The following is a 22,805-nucleotide window of genomic DNA, read 5'->3' as shown; positions in this document are numbered from 1 at the left end:
CACGTCACTGCATGTCTCAATCATGAGAGGGAAAAAATCATTCCTATCCTTGAATACGTGTATCATGCTTTTAGCGAACACGTATGAGGTGCAAGTCATTGTATTCCATGAGATTCCATAGCTTAAAGAGAAGGTTGAGTTCTGAGAAAGGTGAAAATACTTGGTGAGATTCATTGTATTCCATGAGATTCCATAGCTTAAAGAGAAGTTTGAGTTCTGAGAAAGGTGAAAATACTTGGTGAGGATTTGTTTGTAATTATTATTTTTATGTTAGTGTGAGAGAGTTTATCGGAGAAGAAAAAAAATCTGCCCTGAAAAGAATGGCTCTTCAAATGCCTTCATATTCGAAATGTAACAAGTAACAGATAAAGTTTGTGAACCACATTTTCATTCCATATGTTTATTTAGTGCATTTTTAGCAAGACCGGGCCAATGTCTTATTATTTTGATGAAGATCCCGTAGATAGTGTGGTGTGGCAGGGTTAAGGGGGTCCCATGAGATCCATTTAAAAACCCAGGTTGGATAGTTGTCGTTTAAAGCTTAGGAGTGTGGGAGCATCAATGGCAGTTTGTGGCAGCTTGTTCCATTTGCTTACAACTCTCTGGCTATAGAATTTTTTTCCTGATGTCAAGGCGGCTTCTTGTTTTGGCTAGCTTCATGGAATGGCCTCTTGTTCTTTCATAGTTAGCAAACTGAAAACAATTTTCGGGTTTTGATTTGTCGATTTGCGTCAATATCTTGTGGGTTTGCAATAGGTCTCCTCTCTTTCTTCTTTTCTCCAAAGTAGTTAGTTTCAGTTCTGCTAGACTCTCTTCATATATGGTAGATGTCGAATACTTGGAATGAGAAAAGCAAGGAGCTATAGCTTCACAATGTCTGGAGTAGGGTCTTTCAAGATTCATGGCTATTAGAGTCTCCGTATACCATCACAAGTCGTCTTCTTTCCATTCACATCGCTTTTCCCTTAGGCTACCTCTAAACTTTAAAGATGATTGACGTTTAAGTCACAACCACATTCATGACATTCCCGTTGCCTTTTCGAGCAGACATGTTACCTTGATACGTATTTTTATTTGGTATATAAAAAGGTGTTAGAAATGTTTCTCACGACCATGTATGGTGACTCTGATAAATGAAAAATAATTTATATAGACACATTAGAATTTCCAATAAATTAATAGAAAAAGAAGACTACGCTGGAGAAAAAGAAGAAGAAGAAGAAGAAGAAGAAGAAGAAGAAGAAGAAGAAGAAGAAGAAGAAGAAGAAGAAGAAGGAGGAGGAGGAGGAGGAGAAGAAAATGAAGAAGAAGAAGAAGAAGGGGAAAATAAGAAGAAGGGGAAGAATAAGAAGAAGGAGAAGAAAAAGAGGAAGAAGAAGAAGAAATAGAAGAAGAAGGAGGAGGAGGAAGAAGAGGAGGAGAAGGAGAAAGAGGGGAAGAAGGAGGAGGAGAATGAGGAGAACAAAAGAATAAAAAGGCAAGGTAGACAATGACGTAGACTGAGTAAAGATGTTATGGTAAATGCAATAAGGAAAGGAAAGGATCGGAACTAAATGAACGAAGTAAAAAGGAACGAAAGAAAACATGAAAAATGGAAAGAGACGTCGATGAAGAGAGCGTTCAGACAGTAGACGCTGAACATGACCGAGTGGAAATAACATAAGGCAGGATGGAAATAATGAAAAATGACGGAAAGAAACAAAACAAAGAAGAAAAGAAAGAAAGAAGAAGAATGAAAATATGATGAAGATTAAGAGAACTATTAGACGATGAAGGTTACTGAAAGCCAACGATGTTGATCGGATGTAACGATATCCGTCTTGTCATCTCATGTAAGATGTCTTGCATCAGCGTGTGTGTTCACAGATTCTTGGCATTGACTGAGATTTTTTTAACCATGACCATACAACCTCACAAACATCATGCCAGTCAACTGAAAAAACATATAGTAGTGACCGACTTTGCTTTAACCCACTCAATGCCGCTCCGCCTCATATCTGAATACAATAATTACATGCAAATAATATATGACGAGAAACTTTCCCGTCTGCGTTTCAAGCAGTAACATTTTCGGGATACACTCTAGAAACTAAAATGTTAAATCACCATTAAAAAAGGCAGGGGAGTGACCCCTTTTTCGAAATGTCAGATTATAGGAAACGTTTTTAGCATGCTAGATTCAACCTTTATAGCGTTGGATCCAGCATTTTGTATATGTCTGGACATGTATGTATATTTGTATTTGTTATGAACCACATATGGAAATAAACTCAACTTGAAACTTGAACATGTTTAAAATGTGGGGAAAGGGGTGACTTCTCTGTCTTTTCGAAGTATCTAGATTGTAGGTTTACGTAGCCACTTGTTCAAAACTGAGCACAAAAGGGTTACATAGGACTTTAAATACATCAAGAATATCGCAGTAGTTTCTGTTTTTTTTCTTCATCCAACCGTTTGATGATTTTCCTTCATATCTTTTCTAGGTATTGTCAAACTCTCACAGCCATATTTCCAAAAACTAAATTTCGGAATAATAAAGGCGATCTGGAAGTCATCAGGTACTGTCCTTCCTATAAACCCCAAAGGTGTTATTATGATGCTGATTAATGCTGTCATTTTCTAAACATTTATATGCTCATTTTATGTAGGCTCCTTGATATTTATGTGCATAATGGCTTTTTTATTGAAATTTCATGTGAGAATAATCGGTGAATTTTACGATTTGCTTAAATTTAGTCCTTGGCTAGTAGGATTGAACGGTTGTGCACATCTAGGACGCTTGTGAATTCAACTAATTTTCCCTGAAAAAATGGTTGCAGAAGTCAAATTTAAATGATAAACTCACGTCGCTGTAAGGCAAAGCCCCGCCCCCCCCCCACTCAGTGTTATTAAGGGTACACATATGCTCGTTCCCTCTTTTTGAAAGCACCCCCTATCTGAGGACTGCCAAAATTTCCAAACCCCCCTATCGCGGGCTTTTCCTGCCTTGGAGACCCCCCCCCCCTAAATCATGAAAAAATTCTCAATGTACCCCCTAAATTCGGAATGATTTCTCAGGAGTCCAAAGAGATGAGAGAAAAAACGAAAAAACACCCCCTTTTTAAAGAAATCTCCGGGTGAAAAGTTAATACACCCCTTTTTTTTTACAATTCTCGGGCCGGACTTTGTCGCACGAAAAGTACCCCTTTACCTGACATTTTGGTAACACGCATGGGGTCCGTCCGTTCTCGGAGTGGGGGGGGGGGGGGGGCGGGGGCAAAGCACATTACGATAAAATATTTTGAATAAAAACAACTTTTGATTATTTAGTCATTATTGATACTCGCTAGAATTTCTAAGAGGGTTGAATAACATTATAGATGGGCTTGATAATATTATCTATTACGACCTCCAGAAAACAAAAATTAATCCCTCTTTATGGTAAAGGAAAGTGAATTAACAGGGGCGTATCCAGACATTATCAACAGTGGGGGGGGGGGGGGTGGAGTGTAGACCTACTCCTGTTCCCCACACTCCTTATCCTCATCTTTCTTTCTTTCTTTTTCTTTTCTTAACGGGCTTTCAAAGAGGGAGGGGCGACAGGGCGCAGGAGCCCCACTGAATACGCATTAGGCTACTGAACAATCCCTACATATACACATGTACAGTCCTTGTAGAGATGTCCATCAAAACGCAGTCACATCGGATCGTATATAAATTAACACTGCCACCTTTGCACAATACCAAAATAAAATGTTCATCCCATGTCATACATGCAATAAAAGCACTCGTAATTTTTCGAACAACAATCCTTTCATTGACTATCATTTTGTAGAACTGGAATTAAAGTAAACAATCTCCAATTATCTTTATTTGCCCCAATTTCTTTACACCTATTCATGAAAATGACCCCGCCAGGGATTCAAACCGTCATTGCAAATTTGTATGGCTTTTTAGAATAGATTCCAGGTATATAGTCCACTTGTATAAGAGAAGAATTATAAAGAGATTTGAAAGACAAGACGGCCTCAGATTCGTAGGCACAAATGTTAGGATCTGACAGATCATGAAAGAATCTCTTAACCCTATGTATGCTTGTTATATTTGACGTTAAATCGAAGTATCTGTAATGATTGATTTGTTGTTGGTTCAGTGTATTTTTATTCACCAGAGAGCCGTGTCACTCAGACGGCGGAATAAAGCTGACATATTACCAAGTTGGTTGCTGCTCCGCGAATAGATGGATACGCGCATGCGTCTTACGAAATAATGAAAACGCGAAGAATAAAATTGACGGAGGAAAAGGGTTAACTGATTTTGTACATTGAAGGGTATTTGCTTTGATGGATGAGACTGGGAAGTCTGAAGTGAAAGCTATTGGAATTCAGGTCACAGATTCCTTCAAATTCATTGTAGTAGAGAACCATTTATTTCAAGAGAACGAGGTTGTGTACTCTGTCTTATTTGTCTCTGGCGGCCATCGTGATCGAGAGCAAGGAGATCCCGGCCCCCCCACTCAGTGTTATTTAGGGTACGCATATGCTCGTACCCTCTTTTTGAAAGCACCCCCTATCTGAGGACTGCCAACATTTCCAAACCCCCCTTTCGCGGGCTTTTCGCAGGCTTTTCCTGCCTTGGAGACCCCCCTAAATCAGGAAAAATGCTCAATGTTCCCCCCTAAATTCGGAATAATTTCTCAGGAGTCCAAAGAGATGAGAGAAAAAAAGAAAAACACCCCTTTTTAAAGAAATCTCAGGGTTTAAAGTCAAATACACCCCTTTTTTTACAATTCTCGGGCCGGACTTTGTCGCACGAAAAATACCCCTTTACCGGACATTTTGGCAACACGCATGCGGTCATTCCGACCTTTGAGTGGGGGGGCCGGGAAGGAGATAGTGGATGAAACGAAGGAGAGAGAGAGAGAGGGGAGATAGTGAGAGAACGAGAGAGTGAATGAGTTATTTATATATATAGAGAGAGAGAGAGAGAGAGAGAGAGAGAGAGAGAGAGAGAGAGAGTGAGAGAGAATGTGGTAGAAAGTATGTAAGAAAGAGATAGGGTTAAGGGCAAAGACAGAGGATTACAAAAGGAAGACAACTAGCGGAGAGAAGGAGGGACGGAGAGCAAGAGAGAGAGAGAGAGGCATAACAGGATAAAAACAGACAATCAGACAGATAAGATGATCTAGATATTTGGCATGTTCGGGAGGAGCGAGCATTATAGCATGGTTGGGTGGGAGCAACATTTCTTCTCGACTGTTTTGACTGATGCTGGGCTGATGTAATGGACAGATTTACCAACGAGAAATATATTATGACAGGTGAATCGCTTTGTAGAAAGATGGGATAAAGATAGACAAAGGAAGTCGTATGGAAAAGGCCCCATGAAAAGAAAGTTACAGATCATGGTGGCGAAAGACTTTTTTCCCGTCAAAAGACGCGTTACGACTGAAACGCCCACAAGGAGACTACACTATAATCTGTATCAACAAATCATCATAAAAAAGATACAAGGTAGTGAACACCGTGTAATTCCTTGACCTTGGCCTTGTGGTGACGTACTTATTTAGGTTAAGAGCTTGTCAAGTATTCCCGCTGGGCCTAGACTTATGACTTTCTCCAGCATCGCAAGGTCTTCATCGAGGCACATTTGAACTCCCAATGGGACTCAAGGAAGCGAAATAGGTTGTCATCTCCGCAATTTTAACAGTTGTTGACTTCATTGATGAAGGTATATATGATTCATGTTATTTAGGTAAAGTTCTTACGTTGCTAAATTTTAGCTTGACGCCGATTGAGGAGGGGGTAGGAGAAGCACCCCCCCCCCCCCCCACCCCCATCAAAATATATTATGGACAAAAATAAAGGAGCGTGTTTACTATATATATATATTTACTTCTCTCTCTCTCTCTCTCTCTCTCTCTCTCTCTCTTTCTCTTTCTCCCCCCCCCCCCGGTCATGGTTAAATCAAATATTTTGAATCCATCTTGAGGAGCGGGCGCGGGCGGAAGAAAGAATTAAATTTAGAGACAGAGAAAACAAAAGACAGAAGATGGAGAGAGAGAGAGAGAGAGAGAGAGATGTCCTTGTCCTAGACATCGCCCTTGTCTTTGTCCCTATCCTTGTCCATGTTTTTTGTCCTTGTCCTTGTCCGCATCTTGGCTTTCGACGTCCCGCCTGACGTCATCGTGTTCAATTTTCTACCTATCACCCTATGATAATACGGAACTACCAAGTTTACAAAATTATGGAAATCTCGACCGCTCGTGGGAGTTGGAGCATGGGCTTGTATCCCAACATGCACTGCTCGACTGTTTTTTTCCTTATGCTCGTATTTTTTAGCAGTGTATGTGTTTATTTTCTTGTTCTTTATCTTTCTTTCTTTCTTTCTTTCTTATTTCTTTGTCTTTATTGAGTAATCCTCACAATTACAATTTTTCTTTTTAGTGAGTTTCTCAAGTTCCTTTAAAATTCGATGATAATATCATGCTTACATATCTCGTATCCTAAAATGCTCTGATTATTATTATTTTTTTCCCCCTTCCACAGGGTTCTTTATTTTCAAAACAAGTTCCATCATATACAGTATATCCATATATCATATACAAATAATTAAATAAATAATTTCCATACATAACGGCTTAACACAGATAATAATCATCACGGCCGAAAACTTTTGAGGCAGATAAAAACAAATATTTATGACAAAATTATTACTTTAAATATATAATTTTTAAAAAAAACACATAAAATACATGATCATGTTTTTGTTAGCACATTTCCAACACTCTCAAAACATTTTCTAAAGTGAAACCATTTCTTTTTCAATTTATTCTCTCTGAGATTTGTTTGGTATATATATTTTTTAGATTTAGATATATATTTTTTAGATTTTCATAATAACGTTTTACAGCTGATAAAATTATATCAAATGATGGTAGTTGATTTCGTAATTTAGCTGAAAATATTTCTTGTCTTACAACCATCAGAACACAGTTGAGTGCATTATTATTGCTACCGCAAAATCCAAACAATTTATTTTGATTTGTAAGTTTGATCCTTTCCCCCGTATTACGAAATATCCAGAACTCTAACTTCGACCATACTTCATTAGAACAGTTACAAAAGCAAAAAACATGTATGATAGTTTCATCACTGTTACTACAAAAAGTACACTTCTTGTCAGCCACTACACTAAATCTCTGATTATACTTATCGACATAATTACAATTAAGTTTCATTTTCTAGGTTATATTGCAAATGTCATTTGAAATTAATTTTCATGTAAGTTTTTGTTTATGTTTTGATTGAGTAACGTACGTAAAATTATTTGAATTGAATTGGAGGAGGGAGGGAGACAGACACAAACACACGCAGGCAGATAAAAAGATAAATATATAAAGAGAGAGAGAGAGAGTGAGAGTGAGAGTGAGAGAGAGAGGGAGAGAGAGAGAGTGAGTGAGAGAGAGGGAGAGAGATGGTGGGGAGGGGAGGAAGAGAGAACGACTGTGGTTGCCAAGGGCAGTTCTTGTCATCTCAGCAGTAGCGTCTTCATAACAAGTGCACAGCTTGATTTGATATTGCAGTTCACTTTTTATGGGTCATGTTTCCGATTAGTAACACGATTAAATTATTATACAAGTATCCCTCAATTCTGTATACTTGAATTAAAAAATGCATCAAATCATATAGAATGTTATAATCAAATTGTTTTAAACGGTGCAAATTGTGCACTATTCATAAATTGTTTAATTCAATCATGTCATCAAGAATATAAACCCTATCAATCTTATTCCCAAATAGTTTTTTATTTTATTTCAGCTATCTTGTATTGATCCAATAATGCTAACAATATCCAAGCAATGCAATTTCCGTCTTTACTGGTGTTTAATCAATGCAATACATTCTGTCTTTTTAAAGTATTTCCATGGCCTGGATTAATCGAATATTTGGACTATTCCCGGCATGACTTAGAATGTATTGACTACTACTAAAGTACAAAATAATTTTATGATATCAATCAGTTCTGTTTTAATCTTCTATTTTTCGTTGAAGAGGTGTAATTATTGATTTTAACGGTTGTGCAACTATTATATCATGGACCCCATATAATATCCCTAAATGAGTATGCTGTTGTCATGGTTGTAGCTGTTGGATATGTGTAAGGTCAGCAATATTTGGATGTTCTTTCAAGCATCTTAGATTAGGGATTTAACGATATTTTCCCCCTCCATCATGTCTATTGTTATTTACTACTCGGGAGCTGGTCTTTTACATGTTTACCAGACATTCTACTTGTCAAAAATTTCCACGACAATCAAAGTACAATACCATTTCTGTATGTGACACCGTGCTCTCTCTCTCTCTCTCTCTCTTCCTTTGTGGTTAAGTTCAAATGTCACTTCTTCACCATCTAATGAGCTAATAGGGATTTCCAGGTATTCTAGGTTGGTAGTAACTGTTATAACACCAGCACGTTGATAGAGACAGCAGACATCTTTCATGAAACAGTAGATCTTAGTGGTACATGTATGATTGTCCGGTTGGCGTTCGGTTGTCTGATTGGGGACGATTACGTCATTAAGGCCATTTAAAAAAAATAAACATGTTTAGCGTCCCCACCCGCTTCCTTTTGGGGGGTCGCCTCCTTTTTTTTCCTTTTTTTTTCCTTTTTTTTTGAGCGGCCATTTTGAAAGAAAAAAAGGGGAAAAAAGGGCCTCCTCCTTCCTATTTTTCGAAAAAACAGGACGCTAAATATGTTTTGTTTTTTATTTGGCCTAACACTTGACAACAACATCACTGATAATTTTGTGAATGCTTCTGTATTCTCCTTCTTCTCGTTCTTTTTCAAGTTTGTCTTTCTTTATATTACAATCTCGTCCCTTATTGGAAATTTGTGAGGGCGTACCTCACGCATGCACTTGCATTCTTAGATCCCACCGCTGATTGCTTACACACAAAAAAAATCATTAACGGTTAACGGTTAACGAGGGAGATGGGAGGGACATTTTCATATTAACATTGCATCCGTTACATAAACCAGGGAGATTTTCCTGCATAAACCCTTCGGCCCGAATTCACCAAGAAGGTTTGTCGACAAACAAACCTTGGTTTGAAACGCGTCGAAACGCGTCACATGACGCACATAAACCTAGGTTTGTCGACAAACCTCCTTTGAGAATTCGAGCCTTCAATTTTGCAAAGAGGTGATTGCACTTAAGAACGTACAACCATGACTTTTATGTTTATATATACACACCAGGGGTCAGTTTCATGAAATTTATTATTACTCTCAAATGCTAAAATTCTATGACAACTTTGCTCTCAGCCAATCAAATGTAATTATTTCAGTAGCTTATAACAGTTACTACAACATGTTATTGATAATAAGTTTTATGAAACCGGGCCAAGAAAAATTACACTAATACAAAAGTAAAAGGACGGAGATATAAACGAGGGTGTTTATTTTTTCAGTTGCTAAGGTGAAAACTGAAAGGACGGTGATACAAACGAGGGTGTTTTGTTTTTCAGTTGCTAAGGTGAAAACTAAAGAGTGAATCTTTCACACCAATATTGTTTTTAAAAAAAGTATACAAATTAGTGAACACTGAAATGAAAGCGTAGAGTCTAGTCAGCAGTTTAATTTGATATCTCACGCGATTGTTGATTTACATATAAATTTCAATGATGATGTAATTTATTCCGAAATGGTTTGAAAGTACAAAAGAGAGGTCAAGTTCAGAGGTCATTATGAATCAGAATTCATGGTATTTCGGCGTCATACCGAGGTTAATTAAGCTTATACCTTATGTTTGGGAAATGCAGGCGGATATTGCGGCTAAAAAGCTTCCTGGTATTATCAACATATATCTTTTTTTTTATGGATAACATGAAATGAGAAAGAACAAAATCAGAAAGTTAGAAACTTTAAAAATTCAACGATTTTTTGTTTGATATCAAAAAGATATTAATATATTCTACTTTAAAACTGCTTTTAACGTGGTTTTTCTGAGAGGAAATCGATAATGGTGAGAAAAGGCTTACATTTGTTCCTAAACTTCAACTTTCTGCAACTTTCATTCCAATTCAATTCAAATTAAAATTTACTTTCTTCCATTTAATTTGACAACATATTAGATATCTATTCACACAATACAATTTATACGTGGTAGGAACATAAATATAATTGAAGAACTTGTATTACAAGGAAGAAGGCGCGAGTCCCAGTAAACATATATCTTGTATCGGGTACGCCCGAATACACGTTTGTAAACTTACACAAATATCCTTGAAGGCTAGTTTGAACTTGGAAGAAAACATGCTTTTTCAAATATGATCATTATTCCTTTGAAAAGAGATCACGTATAAATGTCCACATTTCGTGATTTATGTCATAAAAAGCACGGTTTACTCGATCCTCCTGGCTTTTATGTATAACATCTGTTCCGCATGTTCAACGAAAGCCTGACTTGACTGCCGAGCAGATTATGAAGTCATCGGATCTCAACTACAATATCACCTGTCCGAAACGATATTCGATTGCTTGTAAACGTCAAGATGATTTTCCATAACAATATGTAGACATAACATGAAATGCAGTAGTCTTCTATGAATATGTCGGTTGAAATTATAAAGGAAACAATATCATTTGATAAATTTTTTCATTGCAATTTTTAAAAAAAGTAGCATACTATTTTTTATCATGTTCTATCATTTCATCATACGAATATAGTTATTCAGAACTTAATATGACTAAAATTAATGTGAATAACATTCTCATGAATTATCTGCACAACATAATGAAGTGAATGCAATTTTTTTTTTTTTTTAAACAATTATTTATGTCTGCTTTTTCCTATGTTTTTATGTTGAATTTGTTTGTTCGATTATTTTTATTATCATTATCATTATTATTATTATTTTTTTTTGGGGGGGGGGGGTTGAAGGTAGTTTTTTTTTCGTTTCAGATACTTCCATTACTGCCCTTTTTTCAAAAAAATGTACTGGAAAGAAGTTGCATCCGAGGATTATTTCTGCAGTGTTCACTTTATCTGGCAAGAGTCTTTAATTTAATGTTGAAGTTAGTTACATTTCCATACGCTAAGTCTGTACCCTTAGGAATGTAATCTTTTTGATGCCAAAGTTTTATATTAGGGGCTTCCAATGTCCGATAATTTGGCGAATTCCAGTGACAACCGTTTCTCAGTACACAAACCATGGAATACTTGTTTTGCTACTTATTCAATACCAAACGTGGAATTGAAAATATTGCTTAATTTACAGAATTATAGCAATTAAATATCTTTTATTTATTAACGAATGCAAGAGTTCATATTCTTATAATATTATAAACCCTTCTGATCATGTTCCAACACAGTTCTGGTTTGCGATATATCTCATAATGACGATGTTTTTCAATTTCAAAGCAAATTACCACTAATATTTAAAAACTGAGATGAATGTATATTTTTCACAAAGCATGTATCATACAAGATTTTAGACATTGCGAGCTCGATGAACTTTATTCACCCTCGATAAAAAGGGAGAGGTAACTTCAAAGAGCGAACACCTCATATGTCCCCTCCTGCTGCCAAGTGGGGGCAGTAATGACCCCCTGTTTGTTGGTGTCACTCATAAGTTATGTCCAGTATCGAAGCATCTGTTACCCTTTTCCCGGAATACAAGCAGGAGAGGGAGAAATCTCGACTAGTTTGAGGTCAAATATTTTCAGCGTCAATTGGAACACAAGTTCCAACTGCTTTTCAAATTGCGACACGCGATGCCCTCATCATTCCTGTCACTTGTCATTGCGGGCTTGCATGGCTGAGGATCTCTTCTTTTTGGAAGATATGAGAAAATCTCTCTGATGTACAATTATGACCTCATGATATTTACCCACATTCCGAAGAAAAGTAAAGCAAAAGACTTGTGGTCAACAAATAATTTGACCTACACACAGAGAAAAATAGGTGTAAATTGACTCCCTATAGGGAGTAATTGCTTGTCGCATAAGTGACACCCCTCAGGGAGTAAATTTATTCCCCAATGTAGGGAGTAAATTTTTTTGTATTAAAAAGTGTTTAAATTTCGAATATCTTCCCTTTAGTTACAATTATGTACTAGTCAGTAAAACAACACTTATGCTAATTTTCATTAAATTATCAAATATAACCTTCGGTACAACCCCTTATTCTTGATCGGATAACTTTCACACAAATAATATGCCCAAATGAAACATGATAATTCCCCTAACATGACTAAAATATGTAAATTATTCTAATTTTCCTTCATTTGGCAGTACCTATATCGACACGATGCGCCATTGCTGTAGCGCATGCGCATATGCACTGACCAATCAGAGCTCGTCTGACTAAAATAGGGTGTAAAATTACATCCCTCAAATATACACCCTTGCGTATTTCCGTGTTTTACTCCCCAAGAACACCTTTTATTTCTCTGTGTGTACTGTATGTGTGACGACAGACAATCGTTGGAAATGTACTTACTGTAACAACACGATGCTATGATCAATCCTCTTCACTTGTCAATGCGAGGTTTGCTGTGTATCTCTTTTTTATAAACCCTATTCTTACTTGGCATTTTGAGAGCAAGTTTTGACTGGGAGGGGTTGGTGGGGTGGGAAATGAGAGTTAATTTCATTCACCCCCCCCCCCTTCTTTAGATCTTGGCCGCGGAAGGTCCACACGATGCGAAAGTTTGCACGGATATTGACACGCATAAAAGAGTACCACTGCATCATTTCTTTCAGGAAAAATAGCTTATTTAATAACTATGCAAATTAGATGCATATATTTACATATTTATCGATATTTTGTTCGAAATTGAGGTATGAAGGTCAATCGTTAACGAAAAAGTTTATGAGTATAGCATAGTCGACAATATTGAATAGAAAAGATTTTAAATTTCAAATCAACCCTTTCGTATTTTATTAATTTGTTTATGTATTTTTTTTTCTTCTCATGTATTACTTTGTTTTCCATGCTTTTTCATGTTCCAGAAATGTATTTTGATAAATTTCGAGACAAAAGTATGGTGGCCCTGAAGGGACATCGCGAATAGACTAAATCGTGAAAAATATGCGATAAAATTCACGATATCGTCAATTTTCTCGCATATTTTTCACGAAGAAATTCACGAAATTGACGATATCGTGAACTTTATCGTGAACTTTTCACGATGAAATTGACGATATCGTGAATTTTATCGTGAAAAGTTCACGATATAAAGTTCACGATATCGTCAATTTTATCGTGTACTCTATCGTGTACTCTATCGTGTACTCTCCTGACGGGCGCTTCGTAAACAAAACCAGCCCTAGCTGGGGGAGACAGAGAGAAGGACAAAAGGGAAAGGGAAAGAGAAGATAAAAGGAAAGAAAGAATAATAAGAAGAAAAGAGGGAAACGGGGGGGGGGGCGAAGGGCTCTTGCCTCCTCCTCATTCCCCCCCCCCTCCCCTCCAAAAAATAAATCAGAGAGAGAGAGAAGGGAAAGGGAAAGGGAAAGAGAAGATAAAAGGAAAGAAAGAAGAGGAAGAAGAAGAAAAGAGGAAAACGGGGGAAGGGCAAAGGACTCTTGCCCCCCCCCCCTCCCCCCCCCACCCCCGCCAAAAAATAAATCAGAGAGAGAGAGAGAGAAGGGAAAGGGAAAGGGAAAGAGAAGATAAAAGGAAAGAAAGAAAGAGGAAGAAGAAGAAAAGAGGGAAACGGGGGCAAAGGGCTTTTGCCTCGTCCCCCCGCCCCCCGCCAAAAAATAAATAAGAGAGAGAGAGAGAAGGAAAGGGAAAGAGAAGAAAGAAAGAGAAAAAGGAAAAAGAGGGAGAATAGGAAAGAAAGAAAAGAAAGGAGGCAAGAGCCCTTCGCCCCTGTTTCCCTCTTTTCTTATTCTTTTTCCTCTTCTTTCTTTCCTTTTATATTTTCTTTCCCTCTCCCTTCTCTTTCCCTTTATGGCGGGAGGGGGGAGGGGGAGGTAAGAGCCTTTCGCCCTTCCCCCGTTTCCCTCTTTCCGTCTTCTTCTTCTTTCTTTCCCTTTCCCTTTCCCTTCTCTCTATCTCTCTCTCCTATTTTTTTTGTTGGCGCGGGAGGGGGGGGGGAGGAGGCAAGAGCCCCTCTTTTCTTCTTATTCTTCTTCCTTTCCTTTTTTATTCTCTTTCCCTTTCCCTTCTCTCTCTCTCTCTCTCTTATTTATTTTTTGGGCGGGGGGATGCAAGAGCCCTTCGCCCCCGTTTCCCTCTTTTCTTCTTCTTCTTCCTCTTCTTTCTTTCCTTTTATCTTCTCTTTCCCTTTCCCTTTCCCTTCTCTCTCTATCTCTTATTTATTTTTTTGGCGGGGGTGGGGAGGGAGGAGGCAAGAGCCCTTCGCCCTTCCCCCGTTTCCCTCTTTCCTTCTTATTCCTCTTCTTTCTTTCCTTTTATATTTTCTTTCCCTTTCCCTTCTCTCTCTTATTTATTTTTGGCGGGGGGGGGGGGGGGAGGAGGCAAGAGCCCTTCGCCCTTTCCCTGCCCTGTTTCCCTCTTATTCCTCTTCTTTCTTTCCCTTTCCCTTCTCTCTCTCTCTCTCTCTTATTTATTTTTTTGGCGGGGGGGGGGAGGAGGTAAGAGCCTTTCGCCCTTCCCCCGTTTCCCTCTTTCCTTCTTCCTCTTCTTTCTTTCCTTTTATATTTTCTTTCCCTTTCCCTTTTTTCCTTCTCTCTGTCTCCCCCAGCTAGGGCAGGTTTTGTTTACGAAGCGCCCGTCAGGAGAGTACACGATAGAGTACACGATAGAGTACACGATAGAGTACACGATAGAGTACACGATAGAGTACACGATAAAATTGACGATATCGTGAACTTTATATCGTGAACTTTTCACGATAAAATTCACGATATCGTCAATTTCATCGTGAAAAGTTCACGATAAAGTTCACGATATCGTCAATTTCGTGAATTTCTTCGTGAAAAATATGCGAGAAAATTGACGATATCGTGAATTTTATCGCATATTTTTCACGATTTAGTCTATTCGCGATGTCCCTTCAGGGCCACCATACAAAAGAGATTTTTTTAAAGGCATAAAAACAAAATTGGCTGTATAGGAAGTTTCTGTATACAAATATATGAAAAATGTCAATTTTCGTTCAATTTTGTCTCGACATGTGACCACAAAATGTTACGTGACCTCGTTACGTGACCTCGTTACGGATTGTCCTATTTTTGCAAACTATAGGCTGGTCTCACAGGTAGCGAGACACAGTATATGAGGACACATCTCTGAACCACAAGTTGACCTCATATTCGCCTATATTCTGAGATGAAATATAAAGCAAATCGAACTTGTGGTCAACAAGTAATTGGGGATGTCATCTAATAGTTTTAAAAAGTTAACTAAATTTCGATTCAGACTCGGTCGGAGAAATACCATTATCAGCTGGTGGTGACTGACCAAACTCTATCCATAGTCATGATAATAGTATGAGGCAAAGTTGAACTTACTGGTGACACGGTTAGAGTACAGTTATTGTAATTCATTGATGGTTGGTTGGTTGATTGATCCCCGGCCCTCCCACTCCGGGGTCGGAATGACCGCATGCGTGTTACCAAAATATCCGGTAAAGGGGTACTTTTTACGCACCAAAGTCCGGCTCGTACATACACAAAATTGACTTTACACACCGTGTTTTCAAAAGGAGGGAACATGCATATGCGTACCCTAAATACAACTAAGTGGGGGGAGGGGGGGGGGGGGTTGATCCATGAATATTATTGACGCACTCTTTGTTGGCGTCTATTTCACTCACAATTGTAAAACAAGATGGTACTGTAGCAAAGCAACCGACATACCTTGTATGTGTGTCGGTTCAGTCAGTAGAGCGTCCGCCTTACCTAACGGGTAGGTCGTGGGTTCGAACCCCGGCCGCGTCATACCGAAAGACGTTTAAAGACGGGATTTGCTGCTACCTTGTGTGGCGTTCATCAATTAGGGGTAGAGCCAACGTCGATCTGGCGCTGCTCAGTGGCTGCCGGGCTCACGATCAATTAGGCAAAAAGAATTTCCATTTTCGGTTTAACTTAGTACACTTTGGAGTGGACTTTAAAAGATTATTATTATTAGAAGTAGTAGTAGTTTTTAATCCAGTATGCCGTTCTACAGGAATCGAGGAGCTCAAGAACGTCCCATCAAGTAACATTATTTAAAAAAAACATTTACAAATTTAATTCAGAAACCCTAGGGCCCCTAACCCCCCCCCCCCCCCCCCCCCACCACCACCACCACCACCGAGATCATCCTTCTAAAAAGAGCCGCTTCTGCATGGGGGCATGGGACATTAATTGATTTCGAGCCCGGTACAATTCGTCGCTGTTTTCACGAAGTGACGGTAGTGAAAAAAAATTGCATTCACTTTGCGTTACGATTTTCCTCACTACCGTCACTTCGTGAAAACAAGGACGAATTATAAGTCTAATACAAGTATTATCACCACTCAATTCAACTCTACCCCTTTTCCCAGAACCATGTTATATCCCAGCCCCGCAGACCTAGAGGGATTGAACTCCAAATCCACATCTTGCGTTCTCCATTGGACCGGGCTTGTGTAGAGATTCGAGAAGAAGAAAAACAAATCTTGCATGAGCTTACAAGATAATATTTTAACACCCATAGTCATTCAAAAAAGGTTTATTTATCTTACTATGATGTGTTACAAAGGGAACAAAAGTGTCAGTAAAACTTTGTCAAAATCTTGAATATGATGTTTCTCCTGAAGTTATTCGGTCATAGGAGGAAGAGGAGGAGTAGAAGAAGAAGAAGAAGAAGAAGAAGAAGAAGAAGAAGAAGAAGAAGAAGGAGAAGAAGAAGAAGAAGAAGAAGAAGAAGAAGAAGAAGAAGAAGAAGCAAAAGAAGAAGAAGAAGATGCTCCTCTAGAGTTGTTCGGTCATACTAAGTGTCAAACTTTGCGTCCTGTTATGGGTGGAAAAGTTACACAAACATTTTCACAAATTTGGCGCACAGTCGTGACGAGAGACCGCCTGCGAGGAAGCGAATAATTGACCCAAACCACACCGATCGTCTCCGGGCTCTCGGCCAAGATCATGGATGAGAGAGCCAGCCAAGAATTTAGACAGTCTTAACGAAGATGAACAAGCCAGATGTCTCGTTTTAAACATGACAATGGTTTCATTTACATGAGTACATCAATGAATTATTTTCAATCGATGATGCTTACATTACATGTTATACATAACTTCTTCTACCTCCACGGACATATAAAGGAATAAGAAATGTTGATGGAAACAAACATTCTTGATAAAACGGAAAATGCTGTTAATGATCTTTGACTATACGCTAGATTCTGCATCTATAGGTGCTACTAATTTTCAACAGTTTGGGAATAAATTTACATCGATACTAAAGGCAATACAAAGTTTGGGGACTATTTCAACAGGATTTGATCATGAATGATGCAACTGGATATTTGAAGCAATTTCTTGAAGCAATCTTATACTAAATCTTAGAATGTTTGTGTTCAATTCTAATTCAATTCAAATGAACATTTATTTTCTTCCAAACAATACAATTTATAAGTAGGAACATAAATATAATCAAAGAACTTGTATTACAAGGAAGAAGGCGCGAAACCCGAAAAGCATAGCTTGTGGTGGGTACGCCCGAATACATAAATACAATTATTCATTATAAATGAGAGAAAGGAAGAAATGAAGAAAGGGATAGGCAAAGTCGCAAAGAGGACTTTTATCTCGTCTTGTCAACATTTTCAAGACATACCTTTAAGTTCAAGAGCAGGACCGCCTATGGAGGGTTATTCGGTCGACCCAAGCTAGTCGGGAACACTTAGAATGACTCCAAAGAATAATAAGAAGAATTAAGATGCTCCTCCACGGATCGAGAAAACAGATGCAGGCCATCGCTGCCAAGGATGCCACATAATTTACCTCGATATCGAGGATGGCTTCCCCAAACAAATGAAATTCTTTAAAGGGATTGGGTGTCTTTGCGTCAGATTCTAAACAAAATCATGGATTTAGCTCATGCTGCAATCATCATCAGCCCCGGCCGCGTCATACCAAAAGACGTTAAAAGACGGGAGTTGCTGCTACCTTGTTTGGCGTTCAACAACAAGGGATAGGGCAACGTCGATCTGGCGCTGCTCAGTGGCTGCCGGGATCACGATCAATTGGGCAAAAAGAATTTCCATTTTCGGTTTAACTTAATAAAATTTGGAGTGGACTTTAAAAGATTATTATTATTATTATTATTATTATTATTATCATTATTATTATAATTATACACCTTTAGGGCATACATGAATCCCATGACTTTTACAAGCCAATCGTCTGTCTGATTATCAAGATATCTATGATTTGAATTAGAAATTTCAGAATTCATTTTCCTAACGGTTATAATAACACTACAGTCTATTGGGAAACATGAGTATGGTAAAACCGGTCACTCAAAGATTTTTTGCTTTTTTGAGGCACTTCATGATTATTTTGAAGCGCAATTTTTTTTTAGGGCTTCAATATTACACCATGACACAGACACTGAAAACACGTAGGGCCATGCATCTCAGATTTTACATTGCTAAACGATGCCTTTAGTGACATTCGGGGAAAATAATGATCCTTACCTCTCCAAAGAGATTGACAACTGGTTTATATCTGCACAGAATGTTGAACGGTATTGGTAACCAAGGTAACCGAGATGAAAGGCACCCAAGTGGGAAAAGAGGAGATCGAATTTAGATGACATCATACAGGAACTGGAAATAATAGAAATGCAAATTTTATCAAATTCAAGTTGTTGAACCACAAAATGTCAAGCGCTTATTTCATGTCTTACTCCTAATTCCTATGTACTGTAACAAAAAAGTTTGGCAGATGTTTAATACTGGTCAAATCAAGTTGGGCAAATTTTGTCCAATGATTGGGTTATTTTCTCCCAACCATCTACTATACGAAGTTAATGAAGGTAACAACAAAAAAATAGGTTGGGTAGGCGTTACTTGGCAAATCGATATTGGGCAAATGTTGTCCAACAATTGGGTTATTTTCTACCAACCATGTCGTTATCGATGAAATAATTGGGTAATGATATTAGGCAAATCAAAGTTGTGCCATTTCTGTCCAACAATCGGGTTATTTTCTACCAATAACAAAATATTTAATCCAACTTTTTCGCTCAACTAGTATCTAATGTGCTACACATTAAGGTAAGAATAGGGTGATTTTCTGATTGGGTAAATTTTTGTTGTTTAAAAGTTGGGTATTTTCTTTTAATCCAACACTGGGTAAATCATGCAAAATCTTAATTTACCAAATAGTTGGTAGGAAAAATAATTGCCCTCATGTTGGGTATGAATTGGGAAACTTTTTGCCCAACATTTTTTAGAGTGTGCTTGCTATTTCATGTGAATTAAAAGTTACATCTTTCGTCGATTTGTTTTAATTTTTTTTATTAACGTAATTGATCGAATTGTCACTCTTTATTTTTCGTTTTCGATTTGTTTACAGGCTGAGGAAAACGACAAGAGTATATTCAGCAAGAAACATGGTAAGCTTTAGGAATTGCCTTAAAGAGAAGGTTGAGTTCTGGGAAGAGGTGAAAAAAATTGTGAGCGTTATCATTCTTATTATGCAAGTGTGGAAGAACATCAGATAAGACATGTTCCCCTGAAAAGTATGGCTCTTCAAATGCCTTCATATTCTAAATATGTCATGTAACATCGTAAAAATCCAGGGTCTGATTTTTACGCCACGTGTTCGTGTAGTCCCATATACATCTTTCTGTGTACAGTGTTTGTAACTTTACCAAGACTTGGATAAACCTTGCAATACCCACAAATTCTTATGTGCTAGATGATCAACCCTTTCTGGTCGATTCCACCCCGTTTCTTTGACAATGCAATCGCATGACCAGAACTCAACTTCATCTTTAAATTCAAACAGGATCGCAAAGGCTTTCAAGCATTCAGCCCAATGGTTACGTCAATACTACATAATTCGTGTTCGACTTGTGTAATATTCTAACATTTCAAAAGTTAATAGACAATTTAAATTTCCTTAGGTTGATATTTGATAGTTTTTGCGATCTCCTTTGTCAGCTATTAAAGTATAAAGTGCATGTAATGCGATGTATACGTAGTCTGAAAGTACAGACAATAATTTGACAGTTTAACACAATTCCTAAATCCTTGAGCAGAGCCTAGATATGTCAGTGAAGCGGCTAAAGTACAGAGCCTATTGTGGTCTCTTAGTGCAGAAACTGTTATGCACAGCAACGGTTTGTGTATATCAGCATTACGAAGAACTACAAGGGAAGTCCTATTTCGTCATTGAGAGTAATGTCACGTGGTATAATTACAGATTGGAGAACAGGTGTAAGAAGACCCCCTGCACACTCCGATCACTATTTAACTCTTTATATGCCACACACACATAAACTTTGTGTGCCACATTGTATTCATCATGAGATAGATATACCGAATGCTTCATGATTATTCAAATGTTTCCAGTGCATGATCAATCTATACTGGTATTTAAAGCCCTGTACTACTTATAGCTACTTGCGCCCTCTATATAGCAAACAATGCCTAATTGGTCCCTGTTGGTCCCCCATGATCCCCTTTTTCTTATGTTAATTGAGAGCTGATTTGATGAGATAAGCACCTGCCAGTGACCATGCAGGGTGGTTTATGTCCCCTGGCCAAATTAGTACAGACGGGCTTTAAAGGGTTGTCTAGGATCTTATCAAGACCGGAAATGGGTGTTTTTGCAAAGCCGTCGTGTTGCACAGGGTAATCTTTCCCTCAATTTATTGGTGGCTATTGTTTGTGCAAACATAATACAAACGTCGCAAACAAGTGACTGTGAAGAGAGGCGAATGGTTGCAGCCGCAATGAACTTGAATTAATGTGACCAATAAAACATGTCACTACACTGACAAATGGCAAGCATCATGGCCATTTGAGGTTTTGGTGCCGGCGTCACAATATTTGAGTGCATGGAGAATGATACCCCCTTACCAAAGCTAAGATTCAACCTCATTGACGCTGAATATAAAGAGTACACTGCCGATCTATCTGGATATTGACCCCTTTTTATCTCAATAATTATAACGGACAACTTCAATGTTAGATGGAAGGGCCCTTGGAAAAGTATCACCACTTCGCCACGGTCCCCCTATCAAATCTGTTCCCTGGTTTTGCCTATGTTTGTGATGTTACCCTTAAGCATTCATCAATCAATCGACATATAGCATGCTTTATTTCGACTGATTGATGAATGTTGTTGAATTCTAACATCATTTGTGGAATTGTATTTATATCATGATTATGGTGTACAAAGCGTGTGCTGATGAATTGGTCTCTACCAAAAGAGTTTAAATGTAATTATAACATCATTCCACTCCAATTCAAATGTTTTTCTTGAAGTTTGAATCATGATAATTATGCGAAGTGAATAATTATTGATCTATCAAGCCTTTCTCAAATTGTAGGTTTGCACAACACATCAGGAAATTACTTGTTTTGTTTTGATCATGATGGATCACTTAAAGACCGTCAACACTACTGGGCCAGAAGGGATTAGACCACACAGCGAGGTCACTGACAGGTGGCTTTCTCTATAACTCAGCTCTTAACTAACATAAGTAAAAGAGGATCATGGGGACCAACAAGCACCGATTGGGGAAGTTTTCTATATAGAGGGAGCAAGTAGCTACAAATAGGACAGTGGGGCTTTAACGAAAAGGAATTATCAGATGATATTGTGATAATAAATATATATTTATATGTTTTATATGCAGAACATCTTCTTTCCAAACTCGACAAATATCACCTGGTCAGACCATACAGATCCACGCCCGATGGGGATTTCTTGACCCATGACCTCTCGACAGCATACGAAGATGACGTCTTCGACTTTCATCAGGTCCGAAGGCAAGCCGAGAGGCGCCGAAGACGAAGAGCGGTGTTCGGGGAGAATTATTTGGAAGATGATGAAATGCTCGAGCAGAAAGTGTTTCATTTCTCGATGGAAGCTTTCGGTACAAGGTTTACCATCAATGTAACGAGAGATAAGGAACTCGTGTCTCCAAATTTTGAAGGTAAGATTTGTTTGTACTGTGTCCTTCTGTCATGTCCCCTCCCTCTCCCACGTCCCCCTCCCCCTTTCTCCCTCCCTCCCTCTCTCTCTCCCTCTCTCCCTCCCTCCCTCCCTCTCTCACTCTCTATCTATCTGTCTATTAACCTATCCATCTCTCTGTATTCCTTTCTACTTGATGATTATATTGATACTGTATAACCAGGTCCAATGATCGTTTTAAATTATGCCTCTCACTTCACCCACTCTGCCTCTATATTGAATTCTCTCTTTTAGTTTAATGACATGTTTTATACATATTTATTACGTAACATTTGATTTGTGATTTTGTGTTTTATTTTGTAGTTTACCGATACCTTCCGAATGGGTCGGTTGTGATCGAGAAGCCACAAATGAACTGTTTCTACCGCGGTAATCTAATCGGTTCGGATCCGTCGTCTGCAGTAGCAGTTAGCAATTGTCGTGGAATGGTAAACCGTCTAATCAATTTTGTTACGTTCTCATATTCGAGTCTATTTCCTTATTATAAATGCGCATCTAACATATGAAATAATCTGCGAAAAAAAAGTTAAATGAATCATATCCCATAAACAGTATAGTGTATTAATTTTTCATTTTTCATTTTTGCTTTAACACATTCAAAAGTCTGTTCTATTTCCTTAGATCATGACATTTTCAAACTGATTGAAGAGGCTTTGTTATATCTCTTTGTA

At 38.1% G+C, this 22,805-nt stretch overlaps 1 protein-coding gene across 1 annotated transcript in view; it reads left to right on the top strand.

The window, feature by feature from the left end:
* LOC588716 (A disintegrin and metalloproteinase with thrombospondin motifs 3) overlaps positions 1–22,805 on the top strand; it is a 50,991-nt gene that overhangs the window by 1,719 nt on the left and 26,467 nt on the right. Inside the window, exons 2-4 of the mRNA XM_030979537.1 lie at positions 19,504–19,543; positions 21,797–22,096; positions 22,438–22,562. Of these exons, the coding sequence (XP_030835397.1) occupies positions 19,504–19,543; positions 21,797–22,096; positions 22,438–22,562 (465 nt within the window). The remainder of the gene's footprint in view (positions 1–19,503; positions 19,544–21,796; positions 22,097–22,437; positions 22,563–22,805) is intronic.

This window comes from Strongylocentrotus purpuratus, unplaced genomic scaffold, assembly GCF_000002235.5.
Source record: "Strongylocentrotus purpuratus isolate Spur 01 unplaced genomic scaffold, Spur_5.0 spur5_scaffold_10, whole genome shotgun sequence".
NCBI classification, from domain to species: Eukaryota; Metazoa; Echinodermata; class Echinoidea; order Camarodonta; family Strongylocentrotidae; genus Strongylocentrotus; species Strongylocentrotus purpuratus.
Note: the sequence above shows the minus strand (reverse complement) of the source record. Positions and strands in the feature narration are given on the sequence as shown.